The sequence below is a fragment of the Mobula hypostoma genome, chromosome 11, assembly GCF_963921235.1.
Source record: "Mobula hypostoma chromosome 11, sMobHyp1.1, whole genome shotgun sequence".
In the NCBI taxonomy this organism is placed as follows: Eukaryota; Metazoa; Chordata; class Chondrichthyes; order Myliobatiformes; family Myliobatidae; genus Mobula; species Mobula hypostoma.
The window spans coordinates 87,815,526-87,834,096 of record NC_086107.1 but is presented as its reverse complement, the minus strand read 5'-3'; the positions used below and the strand labels follow the sequence as shown (position 1 = coordinate 87,834,096).

At 46.7% G+C, this 18,571-nt stretch overlaps 1 protein-coding gene across 1 annotated transcript; it reads left to right on the top strand.

The window, feature by feature from the left end:
* The first annotated feature begins 10,608 nt into the window (after window positions 1-10,608).
* On the top strand, window positions 10,609-18,528 carry LOC134353920 (transmembrane protein 265-like). Its single transcript, XM_063062454.1, has 3 exons — window positions 10,609-11,135; window positions 15,353-15,732; window positions 17,925-18,528. The coding sequence occupies exons 2-3, from the start codon at window positions 15,457-15,459 to the stop codon at window positions 18,084-18,086; spliced, it is 438 nt and encodes a 145-aa protein (XP_062918524.1). The 5' UTR covers window positions 10,609-11,135; window positions 15,353-15,456; the 3' UTR covers window positions 18,087-18,528.
* Window positions 18,529-18,571: the final 43 nt, after the last annotated feature.

Genomic DNA, 18,571 nt, shown 5'->3' with positions numbered 1-18,571 from the left:
TCTTTGGTGTTAACACAGCTGGTTGTCTTCTGCACGTTGGTTGGTCACCCTGTTGGGTGCAGTCTTTCACTGATTCCGTTATGTTTTCTGGACTTATTGCATATGCCTGCAAGAAAATGACCCTCATGGTTGTACATGGTGACATATATGTGCTTTGATAAATTTACTTTGAATTTTGATACAGCAATTCAAGTGTGTAGGAACACAAGAGGCTGAGGAGACTAATGGACTCCCCACCCACATCCCTCCCCACCATCTGGAGTATCTACAGGAGGCGCTACCTCAAGGAAACACCATCAGTCATCAGAGATCCCCACCATCTCGGCCATGCCATCGTCTCGCAGCCTCCCTCAGGCAAGCGAATATTTCTTTGGTGAAGATACCCCACCCTGCACCAACCCATCTCCAATCCGCTTCCACTTCTTGGAAACCCCGCTATGGTCTTCTGCCTTTTCATCTCTAATTGCTGACAGGAAACCAGCTGTCCTCTCCCCTTGTCAAATCTAACACCCCCGCCCCCGAATACACTGCCCCCCACTCTCCGTACCAGTCCCAACCTTATCACGAAACCTATTGTCAAGGGGGCGCTGCAGTCTGACGGACTGATTTCTGCTTCACCGAGGCCAGGCAGCAACTCTCAAACTCTTCCTCTTACTCTTCCTCCTTGAAGAGGACTCCGAGGACTCCACTTGGGACCATCAAACCATTGTGTCCCGCACCAGCACCAACCTCATCAACTCTGGAGAACTCCCATCCACTGTCACTGAACTCATAGTTCCCTTACCTAGCATTGCTCGTTAAACCTGATCCTTAAACCTAACTGTCTGAATAGGCCCATTGTAACTGCCTGCTCCTGCCCCACTGAACATGTGTCCACATACTTTGACACCATTTTATCCCTGTTGATTCAGTCCCTTCCCACCTACATCCACACGGCACTTCACATGCTCTCAATCTTTTCAACAACTTTCACTTCCCTGGCCCTGATCGCATTATTTACACCCTGGATGTCCAGCCCTGTACACTTCTATCCCCCATTAACAAGGCCTTAAAGCTGGGATTCCCAACCTTTTTTATGCCATGGACCAATACCATTAAACAAGGGGTCTGTGGACCCCAGGTTGGGTCCCCCTGTGTTAAAGGTCTTTGTTTCTTCCTGGACAATGGACCTGACCAGTTCCTCTCCAGCACCACGCTCTTCCGTCCATCAGGGCTGATCCTCACACTCAACAATTTTGTAACGCTGTCTCATTTGGCTGCATTCATGAGTACTCATGTGTGGTTGAATGACAAATAAACTTTCTCTAAACCCAAGGTGTAGCCATGGACCCAGCTATGCCTGCCTTTTCCTTGACAATGTAGATCAGTCCATGTTTCAAGCCTTCACTGGTAAATCTCCCAACTCTTTCTGCATTACACTGATGACTGCATTGGTGCTGCTTCGTGCACCCTGCTGAGCTTGTCCATTTCATCAACTCTACCTCCAACTTCCACCCTGCCCTTAAGTTCACTTGGTCCATTTCTGACACTTCTCTCCCTTCTCGATCTCTTTGTTTCCATCTCTAGAGACAGACTGAATATTGGTATTTTTATAGACCTATTGACTTTCACAGCTATCTTCACAATACTTCTTCCCAACTTGTCACTTGTAAAAATGCCATTTCCCTTTCTCAGTTCCTCAGTCTTAGCTGCCTCTGTTTCCAGAATATCAGAGATGTCCTCCTTCTTCAAAGAATAGGGTTTCCCTTCCTCACCATTGATTTTGCCCTCACCTGCATCTCCCCCATTTCCCAGATATCAGCCCTCACCCGATCTTCCCATCGCCTTGACAGGGATAAAGTTTTCTTGCCCTTACCTATCATTCTATGAGCCTCTGCGCCCAGCACATCATTCTCCACAATCTCCGCCATCTTCAACAGGATCCTACCACCAAATACATCTTTACCTCCCACCATTCTCCACTTTCTACAGGGATCACTCCCTCTGTGTTTCCCTTGTCCAGTCGCCTCTCCCCACCGCAGTGCTACACCTGTCCATTCACCTTCTTTCTCACTCATTCAGGGCCCCAAACAGTCTTTCCAAGTGAGGCAACACTTCACCTGAGGGTCACCTGCTGTATCTGGTGCTCCCAGTATGGCCTCCTCTACATCTATAAGACCTGTCGTAGATTAAGAGTCCACTTTGTCCAGCACCCTCGCTCCATCCACACAAAGCAGACTCTCCTGGTGGGCCAAGCATTTTAATCCCATTCTGAAATGGAAGAAGAGAGAAGGTGGCGGGAGAGAGAAAATACTGGAAGTTAGAGAAATTGATGTTCATGCCATCAGATTGGAGGCTACCCAGACGGAATATGAGGTGTTGTTTCTCCAACTTGAGATTGGCCTCCTCTACTGCTGTGATGAGGCCAATCTCAAGTTGGAGAAACAACACCTCATATTCCGTCTGGGTAGCCTCCAATCTGATGGCACGAACATCAATTTCTCTAACTTCCAGTATTTTCTCTCCCCCGCCACCTTCTCTCTTCTTCCATTTCCCATTCTAGCTCCCTTCTCACCTCCTCTTTTCTTCTTAACTACCTACCGCATCCCTCTTGTGTCGCTCCTCCTTCCCTTTCTCCCATGGTCCACTCTAACCTACTCCACCACCTGTCACCTCCCGGCCATCCGTCTTCCATGACCTCCCTTCCTCCCCTACTCCCCTGTCTGGCCCCGTTGGCTCCCTCCCTCCCCTGCAACTCCCCCTCCCTATCTCTGAAACCTCACTTCCCATATCGGTGACCCCCTCCGGCCCCTGCACCTTTCCCATCTCTATGACCTCCTTCAGCCCCTGCGTCACTCCCCATCTCTGTAACCCGCTCCCATGGCATTGAGTACGGAAGTTGAGATTACATGACCAACCCCCCCCCCCACCCTGCCCTGTGTCACTCCATCCGTGAACCCTGCTCCCAAGGCACTGAGTGCAGATGGGTGGGATTAAGCTGGAGAGGACACAGGAAAGATTCGCTGGGACGTTCCTGGGACTGAAAGGCTTGAGTTATAGGAAGAGATTGGACAGGGCGAGGACTGATTTCCCTGGAGTGAAAGAGGCCAAGGGGTGACCTGACAGAGGTTTGTAAAATCATGATTCTTTCTCCACCAAGGGAGGACAGTCTAAAACCAGACGGCACAGGTTTAAATTGAAAGGGTAAAAGTTTAAAGGGGCAGGTTTAAAGGGTGGTGGGAGCTGCCAGAGGAAGTGGGAGAAGCAGCAATTAAAAGGCACTTGGACGGGTGCGTGGATAGGAAGGGTTCAGATACGAGCTAATAGTGGGCAGATGGAACCAGCTCAGGAAGGCATCTTGGTCAGTTGGGCAGAAGGGCCTCCTTCTGCGCCATATAACTTTAAGTTTTAATAATGTGTAAGCATAAGCCTGAACCTTATGGAAAAGTACTTACTTGGAGCAAAAGCTATGAGATCATTAGACTCGAGTGAGGGGGAGGTAATTGAAAACAGCTGTAAGTGTCCACATCTGACGTGCGGGAACTTTTGCAAAAGCAGCTGATCCGAGTTCAGGACCAGCGTGTCCCATTGAGGGGGAGGTATTAACATCGCAGTGCAAGTGAAACTTGGACAAACTTAATCAAAAAGAAAAAGGAAGTGTATGTAAGTTTTAGAAAACTGTAAAATCAGGCAGGACCTTTGAAGGATATAGCGGAAAGAGCTCATGTAGGGCATTAGGAAACTCAAAACAATTTTTTGGCAAGTTGGATCAAAGATAATCCTCAGGCATTTTATCCTTGTATTCAAAATAAGAGGGAGGGAAGCAGAAAGGGGGGGAGGGAGAGAGTTGGGGGGGGGGGGAGAGAGAGAGAGAGAGATTAAAAAAAACAATGATGAAGGAGGGAACTTATGGTTTTAGAATGTGGGCCAAGTTAGTAACGGAGAAGGGCACCAACAAGAATGAGATTAGTGTGGGTTATGATTTTAGACAAAAAATAAAATTAAAGTCAAAAGGGGTGATAAATTTTCTTTGGCAAGTTGGAATAAAGAGGATCCTGAAGCATTTTATACCCATATTCAAAGTAAGAGGATAACTAGGGAGAGAGGAAGACCACTCAGGGATAAAGAAAGGAAATATTTGTTAGCTCAGAGAATGTGGGGCAAGTTCTAAATTAGTAGACAAGGAGGGGGAGATTAATGTGGGGGATGCTAATTTGCTGGGGCATTCTGAAGCTGATGGGGCTGGGTCTTTTGAAAAGCATAATGGTGGATAAGTCCCCCGGGGCCTGATAGGATCTATCCCAGGTTATTGAAAGGGGGCAAGAGAGGAAATTGCTGGGACTTGATCAAGATCGTTGAATCATCTCTAGCCTCAGGTTAGGTCTTGGAGGACTGGAGAGTTGCCAAAGCTGTTCCTTTGTTCAAAAAGGTAAATAAGTATAATCCTGGAAACTATAGACTGGTTAACCTCTCATCAGAGGTAGGAAGTTACTGGAAAAGATTTATGAGCACTTGTGGGCAGACAACATAGCTATCCACAAGGCAAATCATGACTCACCAAGTTGACTGAGTTTTACAAGGAGGAGACAAAGATTCACAACAACTTGGAGCTCGACGCCCTCAAGACCACTGAGATGCAAATCGACTTCAGGAGAAATGCGTCTCCTCACCATCCACTCATCAAATCATCAACAACACCACTTCAACATCCCGGGCATCATTATTTCACGGGACCTCATGTAGGAGAACCATATCACCTTAATGAATAAAAAGGCTCAGCTGAGGATCTATTTCTTGTGGCAGTTAGTTAAGTCCCATCTTCTGCGGAATGTACTGATCAATTCTACACTGCCATCACAGAGAGCATCCTCACATCAGCCATTACTGTCTGGTTTGGTGCAGCTTCCCTTCACAACATATGAAAACTGCAGCAAACTGTCAGGTCAGCAGAAAAGGCCACTGGCTGTAGTCTACCATCACTGCAGGGCTTGTATGTGTCCAAAACAAAGAGGAGACCAGTAAAAATCATTGTGGACACTATTCACTCTGCAAACTGCCTTTTCCAAAAGCTCCCTTCTGGAAAGTGCTACAGGGCTAATTAAAAAAAAAAACAGCCTTCATATCATCTTAAAAGTTTCTTCCCCTAGGCAGTTAATCTGATCAACCACTCTAGTTAATCATCCCCTCAACCCTCTCTATTTATGTAAAGTGTGAACACTTTATATAATGCTGTTTGCATTGTAAATACATGCTGGCATTTATGCACATTTTATTCCATATCTGTCTTTTAACCTCTAACTTTATTTTTATATTTTTTTATTCTTACAATTGTTAAATGTTGTTTTTGTCGCATGTCACGCCAACACACCACAGCGAATTCCTAATATATGGCAATTAAAGTTGATCCTTCTGACCCCTGATCCTTTGAATGTAATCTACATGCATTTTAGTGAGGTGTTTGATAAAGGAAGTTTTGTCACTGATAATTGGTGAGTAATAAGCAGTAAGACAATTTAGAACTGTTTTGATCACTGTGATTTCAAACATTCAGGCTTGGAGATGCCAAAATCTTAAAGGAGTATAAATTAAGCAATTTCACAACTTCATCAAGTTAGGAACCACAAAGAATTTGAAGGTATCAGCAATGATTTTGAACGTTGCAATTAGAAGATTCAGAGGATGCAATTGTCAAAAGCACTGTTTGAAGGCAGTCCCCTATCTGCATTAGGCATCTGCGCTGATCTTGTTCATTTGCAGTCAATCAAAAGAACACATCGGTGTACACTGGAGAACTGTATCTAATTCCAGATGCCTATTTAGGAACTAATACACAATTTATAGTACCGTCGTAGTTTTGGTAGTGTTCTAATTTAGTCTGTATTTCATTTAAATACATAATTTCTTACTCAGTTAAATGGTAGTTTGTCTTTTTTTTTACACATTGTTACACTACTTGCATGGAACTTAGGCTAATTGGGGCAGCTGCTTAAATGGGAAAAAATATATTGGTTCTGATCTGTCCCAATTAACTGGAATCCACAATGTGTATATGATAGATAGTTAATTGGGACCTATATATAATACACACAGTGCATTAATAAGTAGGTGAATTAATAAGTTTTCTGATAACACAAAGGAGATGTGGAAAGTGTATGGGGCTGTCAAAGGAGACAGTGGGATACAGATCATTTACAGATAGGGTTGGAGAAATGACCGACGCAGCTTAAATCAACACACACAAGATGCTGGAGAAACTCGGCAGATCAGGCAGCATCTATGGTTTCAGGCCAAGATCCTTCTTCAGGACTGAAAAGGAAGGGGGGAGACACTAGGATAAAAAGGTGTTGCGGAGGGAGGGGAAAGGGAAGGAGGATGGTTAGGAGGTGATGGGTGAGCCAGGCGGGTAGGAAAGGCTGGAGAGGAAGAAATCTGATAGGAGAGGAGAGTGAACCATAGGAGAAAGGAAAGAAGAAGAGGTAAGAGGCCAAAATAGAGAATTGAAGAGGGGAGGGGATAGGAAAAAATTTAGTGGAAGAAGAAATTGATATTCATGCCATCAGGTGGAATATAAGGTGTTGCTCCTCTGACCCAAGCATGGCCTCATCGTGACACAAGAGGAGGTCATGGACTGCCATGTCAGAATGGGAACTGGAATTAAAATGTTTGGCCACTGGGAAGTTCCCTTATGGCAAAAAGCGTGGAGGTGCTCGATGAAGTGATCCCCCGTGTAGCTTTTGTAGTTTGTAGTTTAATCCTGGCAAGTGTGAGGTGTTGCACTTTGGGAGATCACCTTTGGGAGACGGTACATTATTAATAAGACTGTAAGATATAGGAGCAGAATTAGGCCATTTAGTCCATCAAATCTGCTCCGTCATTTCATCATCTTCCTTCTCAGCCCCAGTCTCCTGCCTTTTCCCCATATCCCTTCATACCCTGACTAATCAAGAATCTATCAACCTCTACCTTAACATACCCAATGACTTGGCCTCCACAGCCGCCTGTGGCAGTGAATTCCACAGATTTACTGCACTAGCTAAACAAATTTCTCCTCATCTCCGTTCCAAAATGATGCCCCTCTATTTTGAGGCTGTGCCCTCTTAGACTCCTCCACCACAGGAAACATCCTCTCCACAACATTTGATTGGTTTCAATGAGATCATTCTTCTGAATTCCAGTGAGCAACCATCAAATGATCCTCATATGACAAGCTTTTCAATTACAGAATCATTTTCATAAACGTCCTTTGAACCCTCTGCAACGCCAGCACATCCTTTTTTAGATAAGAGGCCCAAAACTGCTCACGATACTCCCAAGTGAGGCCTCACCAATGCCTTATAAAGCCTCAACATTACATCCTTGCTTTTATATTTCAGTCCTCTCAAAATGAACCCTTGACATTGCATTTGCCTTCCTCACTACCAACTCAACCCCTGTAAATCAACCTTTAGGGAATCCTGCACAAGCACTCCTAAATCCCTTTGCATCTCAGATTTTTGAAATTCCTCTCCATTTAGAAAATTGTTTATGCTTTTATTTCTTCTACCAAAGTGCATGACCATACACTTCCCAACACTGTTCCACCTGCCACTTCCTTGCCAATTCTCCTAATCTGTCTGTCCTTCTGTCCTTCCTCAAAACTACCTGCCCCAAACCTATCTTTGTATTGTCCAAAATATAACCACAAAGCCATCTATTTCATCATCCAAATCACTGACGTATAACCAAAAAGAAATGGTCCCAACACTACTAATCAATGGCAGCCAACCAGAAAAGGTTCCCTTTATTCCCACTCTTTCCCTCCTGCCAATCAGCCAATGTTCTATTCACTTTAGTATCTTTCCTGCGATACCTTGCGCACTTAACTTGTTAAACAGCCTCATGTGTAGTGCCTTGTCAAAGATCTTCTGAAAATCCAAGTACTCAACATCTGCCGATTCTCCCCTGTCTATCCTGCATGTTACTGTATTTCATCAAAGAATTCCAACAGATTTGTCAGGCAAGATTTTTCTTAAGGAAACAATACTCACTACAGCCTACTTTACCATATTCTTCCAAGTACATAATAATCAACTCCAACATCTTCCCATCTACTGAGGTCAAACTAACTGGCCTATAATTTCCTTTCTTCTGCCTCTCTCCCTTCTTGAAGAGTGGAAAATTTTGCAATTTTCCATTCCTCCTGAACCAACTGATTCTTGATAGATCATTACTAATATCTCCACAATCTCTTCAACCACCTCTTTCAGAACCCACTGGGATATATATGATCTGGTCCGGGTGACTTACTTACCTTCAGACATTGCAGTTTCCAAAGAATCTTCTCCCTAGTAGCGGTAACTTCACACACTTCTGCCCCCTGGCACTCTCGAACTTTTGGCATTTGACTGTCTTCCACAGTAAAGACTGATACAAAGTACCACCATTTCCTTTTCTCCCATAATGACCTCTCCAGCATCATTTTCCAATGGTCCAATATCTACTCTTGCTTATCTTTTACACTGTATATATGTGTGTGTGTGTATATATATATGTATGAAGAAACTTTTTGGTATCCGCTAATATTATAGTCTTACCTTCATATTCTATCTTTTCCTTCTTTATGACTTTTTTAGTTGCCATCTGCTGGTTTTTAAAAGCTTCCTAATCCCCTCACTTCCCATTAATTTTTGCTCTATTGTATGCCATCTCTTTGGCTTTTACGTTGGCTTTGACTTCTCTTGTCAGCTATGGTTGTAGCATCCTGCCTTTAGAATACTTCTTCCTTTTTGGGATGTTTATATCCTGTGCCTTCCAAATTGCTGCCAGAAATTCCAGACATTGCTGCTCTACCATCATCCATGCTAGTGTTCCTTTCCAACCAAATCTGGCCTGCTCCTTTCTCATGCCTCTGTAATTCCCTTTACTCCACTGTAATACTAATACATCTGACTTTAGCTTCTCCTCAAATTCCAGGGTGAATTTGATCATATTATGATCACAGCCCCTAAGGGTTCCTTTACCTTAAGCTCTCTAATCAATTCTGGTTCATTGCACAACACTCAGTCCAGAATAGCTGATCCCCTAGTGGGCTCAACCACAAGCTGCTCTAGACAGGTATCTCATAGACACTCTAGAAATTGCCCCTCTGGGGATCCAGCACCAAACTGATTTTCCCAATCTGCTGCGTATTGAAATCCTCCATGGCTATCATAACATTGACCTTTTGACATGCATTTTCTATCTCCCCTTGAAATTTGTAGACCACATCTTTACTACTGTTATATAACTCCCATTACAGTACTTTTTTACCCTTATAATTCCCTACCTCTACCAACATGATTCAACACCTTCTGACCCTATGCTACCTCTTTCAAATGATTTGGTTTCATTTTTTATCAACGTTAATGGAAGAACCCTTAACAGTATTGACGTACAGAAGGGTCTTGAGAGGCAAGCCCACGGCTCCTTGGAAGTGCGAAATGGCGAAAGTGGTAAAGAAGGTATATGGTATGCTTGTCCTCCATTGGTCGGTAAGGGTTTCTGCCGCATCTCTATGAAACGTTGGTCAGGCTGCACTGGAGTGTTGTGGTGTCCCGTTACAGGAAGAATGCAGGGGACTTTAGAGAAGGTGCAGGATGCTGCCTGGATTTCAGGGTGTGAGCTGTAAAGAGTTTGGACAGACTTGGGTTGTTTCCCCTGGAGCAGCGAGTGCTGAGGGGAGATCTGATAGAGGTTTACAAGACGATAGAGTTGACAGCCGGTGTCTTGCTTAAAGTGTGGTGGATGCCTAGAATGTGCTGCCTGGGGTGGTGGTGAAGGCAGATGCATGCGACGGAGGCATCTCAGACGCTCGTAGGCAGGCAGGTGGATGTGCAGGAATGGAGGGATATGGAAATTGTGTAGGCAGAAGGGATCTAGTTTAACATCGGGGCTGAAGGGCCTATTACTGTACTGTGTTGTGCTGGCGTGGTTTCAATGTTCTAACATAGGGCCACAGTTAGAACAATGTCTTCTATGCCTTCACCTATATCTCTGTGAATCGCCAGTTCCGTAAATCTCTCTGGCAAATACACCCATACCGTCTCCATAACCATTCCAGCTCCAGCCCTATGCCCCTCCCTGTCTCTGGTGGCAGCTTCCCTTCCCGCTACCATCGCCATCTCCGGATCCCATTCTTCCCAACACTCCACTCGTCTCATTGCCCCCCCCCCACCCTATCTCTAGTAACCCCACCCTCCCATTTATCCCTCTCTGTTTTCGTGACCTGCTCTCTTCACTATTCCCTCCCTGACTCTGTAAACCCCCCTGGCCCCTGCAACTCACCCCATCTCCCTCCCTCCTCTCTCTGAGCCTTTTTCCTGCCAGACATCAGTTGTGCGTGGTGTGATGAGTAATTGACCAATTTCCTGAGCTGTTTCTGCTCCTCGGCCGACTCCCTCCGCACCCGCGCTGACCAGGAATTATGTTGATTCCCGGCACTGACACGATCCCGGATGCTTAGCCCTTCTGTCTGCAGTCTCCTCCATGTCCTCATCCTACTCCTCCTCCAACCCATTTCTTCTCCCTCACTCACACCATCCTCCCCATCTCCATCCCCCTACTCCAAGCCATCAGCCTACTCCCCTTCCCGCCCTTTCCACCATGCTCCAACTCATCGTTCTCCTCCCCTCCCTCCAGGACTTCATCCTTCTCCACCCCGTCACCTCTCCTCCTTCCAGTACTCATCCACCCCTTCCCTGTCCTCTTTCTCCGCCCTCCCTCTTTAGTTTACCTCCCACACGTTTCCACCTCCTCTTCCTCCCTGAACCTCCCCTCCTCCTTCATGAATCCCACAATATCCTTCACCTCAACCCTTCCTATCGTCACCATCCTGCCTTCCTCTTCCATCCCGCTCTTTCCTTCCTTTCCTCTTCCCGTCTCCATCCCTCCCACCTTTCTCTCAGTACCCTCCATCTCTCCCTCCCACCCTCTTCCCCCTCCCTCCTCGCCCAGCCGCGCACATTCCACGCCCTCCCTCTCTCTTTCTCCGCGCTGACCCGACAGTTGACGTTTTGGGGAAGTTTGATAATTTGGTGACGCTCCCTTCCGCTGCCCACGCGGAAACGGAGCGGTGGGGGCAGAAGGGCCGAGCGGCGGCGGTGGCAGCGGCAGGCGAAGGAACCGTGCCGGGAGCCGAGGTAGGGGGAAGAAAAGGAGCGGGGCGGGGACGGGCGGAGGGGATCGCTCACAACACAAACTAACAAAGTACAGACACAGTCACTGACGAGCCGTATCCAGCAACACACACAGACACACGCAGACCAAAACACACCCATTCACAGAAGCGCCGATACACAAACGGACTATTAGTGTACATACAAACTAACAGATACCCAAAGAGGGTCCCCCAGTGATTAGACACACAACCCTCTCACTCCCAAAACTCCACCCAACCCCCGACCGGTCGGCGAGCGCGTCCTCTTCCCCCATCCTAGTTCTGGGTTAAGTTGTTAAGTTATGTGTTACTTTGAAGCCCTCATTCAGCTGAATCTCTTGCGGGGTCCGTACCCTAGCCGCGTCTGTAACGGAGCAGGAACGTTACTTTGAAGCCCTCATTCAGCTGAATCTCTTGCGGGGTCCGTACCCTCGCCGCGTCTGTAACGGAGCAGGAACGGAATGTATACAGCGAGCAGAGAGGGGCGAACCGAGGGAACCTGGTGGAACACGTTCACTGTACTAAACCTCACTAAGCAACCAGGAATAACTAAAATCAACACTGCCCTTCCCTGTCACGTGTAAACTGCTGTTTCCTTCTCTCTCGCTTTATCTATCTGTACGCTGACAGGTGACTCTGCCTCTGCCTCAAGGGAGATCTGTACACTGACTGGTGTCTCTCAGTCCCTCTCTCTCAGGGGGAGATCTGTACACTGACTGGTGTCTCTCAGTCCCTCTCTCTCAGGGGGAAGATCTGTACACTGACTGGTATCTCTTAGTCCCGCTCTCCTGGGGGAGATCTGTGCACTGACCGGCGTCTCTCAGGGGAGATCTGTACACTGACCGGCGTCTCTCAGGGGAGATCTGTACACTGACCAGGGTCTCTCAGTCCCTCTCTTCCGTGGGGAGGGTGATATCTACACTGATCTGTCTCTCTCAAGTGGTGATCTGTATGCACCGATCGGCCGCTGTTACTGCAGCCTGTGTTTACTGTGTGGGGGCCTCTTTGACACAGATTGATTCCAGTATTTTCTAACTTCTGCTTTTAAGCACTGCTGAGGTCCGAGATGATTTTGGTTTGTCAGTGACCGATTGTTCTTTCGTTCCGGGACATTGTCCTCCCCCTCTGTCCAATGTATCCCGTGGCGAGGTCACTGCTCCAGTTTCACAGCTGGGGGTGGGGGGGGGGTGTGAACGGCGAACAAGGCAAACAGTACGGAAGCAGGCACTTCGGCCCATCTTGTGCATACTGGCTCACCCACGCTCATCCCATTTCCCAACCCACGTGTCCACTCTCCGCCGTGGAGATTCAAGCGCTCATCCGAACACTTGAATCTCGTTCTTCACCACCCTCTCAGGCAGCAAGTTCCAGGTTCCATCTCTTCTCTGGGAGGGAATATCTTCCCTCGCAAGTCGCAACCCTACACCCCAGGTGCCCTCTGAACCTCCTCTCCCCTCATCCCAAGTCCTCTGTTTACAGATACAGGGGAGGAGTCTCCTGTTTGCCTCCCGATCTGTCTCTCCTCCCTCAATCTCTTCGCTTCAGGGAGAACACATCTAGGCTGTTCCACTCTCTTTGCGTCACAGTGTAGAATATAGATCATTGCAGGGACTCCAACCCTCAATGTTACGTCTATTCTAAGATCAATCTAAACCTGCCCTCCCATGCAGTTCTCCATTTCTTTCATCTACATGCCTATGAAAGAGCCTCAGTTGTCCCCACTGTATCTGCCTCTATCACCCCCTCTGGCAGCATGTTCCACACACCCACCTTTCTTTCTATAAAAAAAACCTACCTCTGACATCTCCCTATACTTTTGTCCAAACACCATAAAATTATGCCCCCTCCTATTAGGTACTTCCATCTGGAAAAATGTCTCCAGCTGTCCACTATCTATGCCTGTCGTCATCTTGGACATCGATCAAGTTATCTCTCCTCCTCCTTCGTTTCAAAGAGAAAGGCCCTAGCTCACTCAACCTTTCCTTATAGGACATGCTATATAATCCAGGTAACATCCTGGTAAATCTCCTCTGCACCCTCTCTAAAGCATCCACTTCCCTCCTAAAACGAGACGGCCAGTACTGAATAATATTTCAAATGTGGTGTAACTAGGATTTTACAAGGCTGCCACATTAACTCGTGGCTCTTGAACTCAATCCACAATCTAATGAAAGCCAACACACTATACAACTTTCTAACAATCCTGTCAATTTGTACTGCAACTCTGAGGGATCTAAGGACATGGAAACCAACATCCCTCTGCTCTTCCACACTGTTAAGAATCCTGCCATTAACCCAATATTGTCTTCAAGTCCGAACTTCCAAAGTGAATCACTTCACACTTTTCCGGACTGAACACCATGTGCCACTTCTCAGCCCAGCTCTGCATCCTGTCAATGTCCTGTTGTCAACTCCAACAATCTTCCATACTGTCCACAACACCATCAACTTTCCATCATCTGTACATTTACTAACCCACCCTTCCACTTCCTCATCCATTTATAAAAATCACAAAGAGCAGGGGTCCCAGAACAGATCCCTGTGGAACACCACCGGTCACTGACCTCCAGGCAGAATACATTCCCTCTACAACCACCCTCCGTCTTTTATGGGCAAGCCTATTCTGAAACCATGCAACCAAACTTCCCTAGATCTCAAGTCTCCTGACTCTGAATGACCCTACCATGGGAAAACCTTGTTGAATGTCTTAGAAAAATCCACATCCACTGCTCAACCTTCATCAATTTGTCACTTCATCAAAGAACTCAATCAGGCTCATGGGGCATGACCTGCCCCCCACAAAGTCATGCTGAATACCCCTAATCAAACTGTTTCTCCAAATACTTGTAAATCCTGTCTCTAAAAATCCTCTCCAATAGTTTGCCCATCACTGATGTAAGACTCACTGGTCTATAATTCCCAGGATTATCTCTCTTGAACAAAAGGAATAACATTTGCCACCCTCTGATCCTCTGTTACTACACATGTCACTAGTGAGGATGCAAAGATCATAGCCAAAGGAGCAGCTATCTCTTTCCTTGCTTCCTGTAGTAACCTGAGATACATCTTGCATGACCCCAGGAGGCCTTATTTATCATAACATTTTCCAAAAGTTCCAACAGATCCTTGTCGACATGTTTCAGCATACAGTATCAACTTGTCCTATGCTGTGCACCTCTCACTAGTGAACACTGAAACAAAACATTCATTAAGGACCTCCCCTACCTCCTCCTACTTCAAGCATATTTTCTCCTTTATCCCTGATTGATCCTGCCGTCACTCTAGTTATCCTCCTGATCTTCATGCACATGCAGAACGCCTTGGTTTTCCTTAATCCTACTCACCAAGGCCTTCACGTGTCCTATTCTAAGTCAATTCTTAAGCTCCTTCCTGGCTACTTTGCAACTTTCAAGAGCCACATGTCACCATTGCTTCCTAAAACTTAAACAAGCTTCTTTCTTCCTCTTGATTAAATGTTCAACTTCTCATCAACCATGATTCCTTCACCTTGCCTCAACAGGACAAAGATATCAGAACCCCATGCAAGTTCTCCCTTCGAACCTCCATATTTCTGTTGTGCATTTCCCTGAGTACATCTATTCCCAATTTACACTGCCAAAGAGCATCATAATCTATTCTCTCCAAATTAGTTTTCCATAGCATCTATTCCTATCCCTGTCCAAGGCTATGGTAAAGGTCAATCCCGGCCTTCCTGGGTAAGCAAAACGGCACACAGTATTTCAACTGCACTCTCACTAATGTCTTGTACAGCTGTCATGTGATTCCCAGCTCCTGTACTCTGTGGCACTGACAGAGACAGGGATGGGTGTAAAGGAGAGCAGGGGTCAGAGACAGGAAGGGATGTAGGGGAGGGCAAGAGGGTGTCACAGAGACAGGGAGGGGTGGAGGAGGTCGCAGAGACCGTGAGGCCTGTTGGGGAGGGAGAGGGACAGAGACAGGAAAGGATGTAGGGGAGGGAGAAAGGGTGTCACAGAGACAGAGAGAAGTGTAGGGGAGGGAGAGGGTCAGAGACAGGAAGGGATGTAGGGGAGAGAGGGTGTCACAGAGACAGGGAGGAGTGTAAGGGTGGGAAGGGTGTGTGGGAACCGATCACAGAGCAAGTGAGGAGTGTTGGGGGGAGGAAGGGGAAAGGGTAAAAAAAAAGCACCTTCATGGTTTTATAAACCTCTCTTATGTCAGCCCTCCAGATCTCGGCACATAACGGGAATCCCGCTCGTGTTCTCCCTCCAGCTGAATCACTGCCATCCTGACACATCGTGTGGTCGCAGAAGGCAGAGGGAACAATGGAAGTGACTGGAGAGTCCAAGGAGACAGTGACAGGGGCAGGGGACGAGGAGATGGATGGAAATTCGCCACGGGTGAATGGGGGCGTGAATGAGAACCAGACTCTCATGAAGAGAAATGAGATGGAGGAGGAGGAGGAGGAGGAGGAGGAGGAGGAGGAGGAGAGAATATACCACTCCTGGGGGAACAAGAAGAGTTTTTTCTGGCTATCGATCTTCAGTGTGATCTTCGGGTGTTCCTGTGTTGGCATCTACGCACTCATCAGTGCCGTAAGGGTGAGTTTGTACCCCACCCCTGTACAGAGTCACCAGCTGGTTTACAGATCTTCCCCAAGGGGGAAGAGACTGAGAAACACCAGTCAGTGTACAGACATCCCTTGAGGGAGAGGGTCTGAGACAACAGTCAGTGTACAGATCTCACCCTATGGGAGAGGGACTGAGAGACTCCAGTTAGTGTACAGATCTCCCTGAGAGCAAGGAACTGAGGAATGAGAAGACCACAAGACACAAGAACAGAATTAGGCTACTCAGCCCATCAAGTCTGCTTCACCATTCGATTGTGGCTGATTTATTTTCCTCTCAACCCCATTCTCCTGCCTTCACTCTTGAAACGGTTGACACCCTTACCAATTATCAACCTCCGCTATATACGCCCATCGACATCTGCAAACTTGGCCACAAAGCCATAAATTCAGTCAACCAGATAATTAACACATGATGTGAAACATAGTTAACCCAACACTGACCACTGCAGATCTAGCAACCAACCAGAAAATGCCCCCTTTATTTCCATTCTTTGCGTTCTCCCAGTTGGCCATTCTTCTAACTGTGCTAGTATCTTTCCTGTAATACCATGGGCTTTTATCTTGTTTAACAGCCTTATATGTGGCAACTTGTCAAAGGTCTTCTGAAAATTCAAGTAAACAACATTCGCTGATTCTTTGTCCACGTTGCCTGTTTTACTCTCATGCATTAATTCCAACAAATTTGTCAGCCAAGACTTATTCTCATGCTGACTTTAACCTATTTTATTGTGTGCCCCCAAGTGCCTCAAAACCTCACCCTTATTGAGTCTAACATTTTCTCAACTACTGAAGTCAAGCAAACTGGCCTATAATTTCCTGTGTTTTGCCTCTCTCTTTTCTTAAAATGCGGAGTAACATTTGTGATTTTCTTTGTATTAGTGATTACAATCACTTCTGCCCGAAACATTCAAATTTCTGGCATGCTACTGGAGTTCTCCCACAGTGAAGACTGACAAAGTAATTATTCAAGCTGTCCCCCATTACTTCCTTTGCTGTCCCTTTCCAGTGGTCCAATATCCACTCTTTTACTCTTCATACATCAGAAAGTTTTTGGTATCCTCTTTGATATTATTGGCCAGAGTTAACTTCATATTTCGTCTTTACTGTCCTTATTGCTTTTTAAGTTGCATTGATATTTTTAAAAGCTTTCTAATCCTCTAGTTTCCCACTATTTGTTATCAGCATTTTTGTTTTTATGCTGTCTTCAACATCCCTTATCAACCACTGTTTCCTCATTCTCCTTTGGAACGATACCAGTCAGTGTACAGATAACACCGAGAGAGGGACTGAGAGGCACCAGTCAGTGTATAGATCTTCAAGAGGGAGGGATACCAGTCAGTGCACAGATCAGAGAGACAGAGACAGGGAGACACTGGTCAGTGCACAGATCAGAGAGACAGAGAGACACTGGTCAGTGCACAGATCTCCCCGAGAGAGAGGGACTGAGACACGCCGGTCAGTGTACAGATCTTCCCCCTGAGAGAGAGGGACTGAGAGGTGCCAGTCAGTGCACAGATCTCCCCGAGAGAGAGGGACTGAGAGGTGCCGGTCAGTGCACAGATCTCCCCGAGGGAGAGCGAGAGCGAGAGGGACACACACACACACAGGTCAGTGTACACATCTCCCTGAGAGAAGGGGACTGAGAGACATTGGTCAGTGTGCAGATCTCACTGAGTGAGAGAGAATGAGGGGCATGTAATACATTGATAAATCTATGGTTCAAATGCATTTCACTGATCACATTACTCAGAAAACGAAAATGGGGATTTCTAGATTTTGTGTGAGTGTCATTCGATAATGAAAGTAATAAATGCTGGAAGCACATTCCTGTCATATGACTCACTGCTGCGCCTCTGTGATGTTTTATTTAAAACTCATAAATGCCTGGTTTAGATCCCAGTCGGTAATGCACACATGGGAAATCCTATTCTATACATAACCGAATAATTCTGGATTAGATCCCAGTCTGTAACCAAGCACAGAGGATCTGTTATTCTATATATTATCCCCGAGCCCCTGGATTAGATCCCAGCCTGTAACTCACTCCTGGAGATTTGTTCTTCTGTATTTCAACCCCCCGAAACTTTGGAGGAGATCCTACCTATAACACTTTTCAGGGGACTGTAGCCAAAACTCTGATGCCAATCTCCCCCACCCCCACAGGCAACAGAGCGGGAGGACCGAGGCGACGTGGAGGCAGCGAGGAAGTGGCAGCGGCGGGCGGTGAAGTTCAGCCTCCTGAGTTTCCTGGTGCTGGTGGCCAGCGTGGTGCTGGGTCTGCTGTTCCTTGTCCTCGTGTCCTACCTGGTGCGGCTAGCAGAGTAAGGTGGAGAGCTGAGCGAGCCCGGTCCCGAGCAGGATAGCAACCACCCGTCACCCTGCTCTGCCCTCTGGGGCAGGAACACCTGCTTCCAAGACTGAACCCAGCATTATGGCATGACTGCTACTCTGAGCCCCACCTCCCACTGGCACTGTCTGACTGACTGCATCCGCTGGATTAGTGCCAATTAGTGCCATTGACATTGTTACTGGGAACTGGGGGAAACTGTTACTGGTGGGGTTCGGGGGGGGGTTGATTATTTATACTTAACTTATATCTCACTGCTTAACAATGAAAGATTAACTGAAATAAACAATTTTGGCAAATGTGGTGTGGTGTGGAGCAGACAGGGTGTGGGGTCGAGAGAGACCCGAGGGGGAAGAGGGGGAAGAGGGCTGTGAACGCTGAAGAGTTGTTAGGAGGAGGGAGGTTAGACTGTTAACTGGCCTAACCACCATTCCCACATCTCCCCCAAATGACTTTTGTAGTT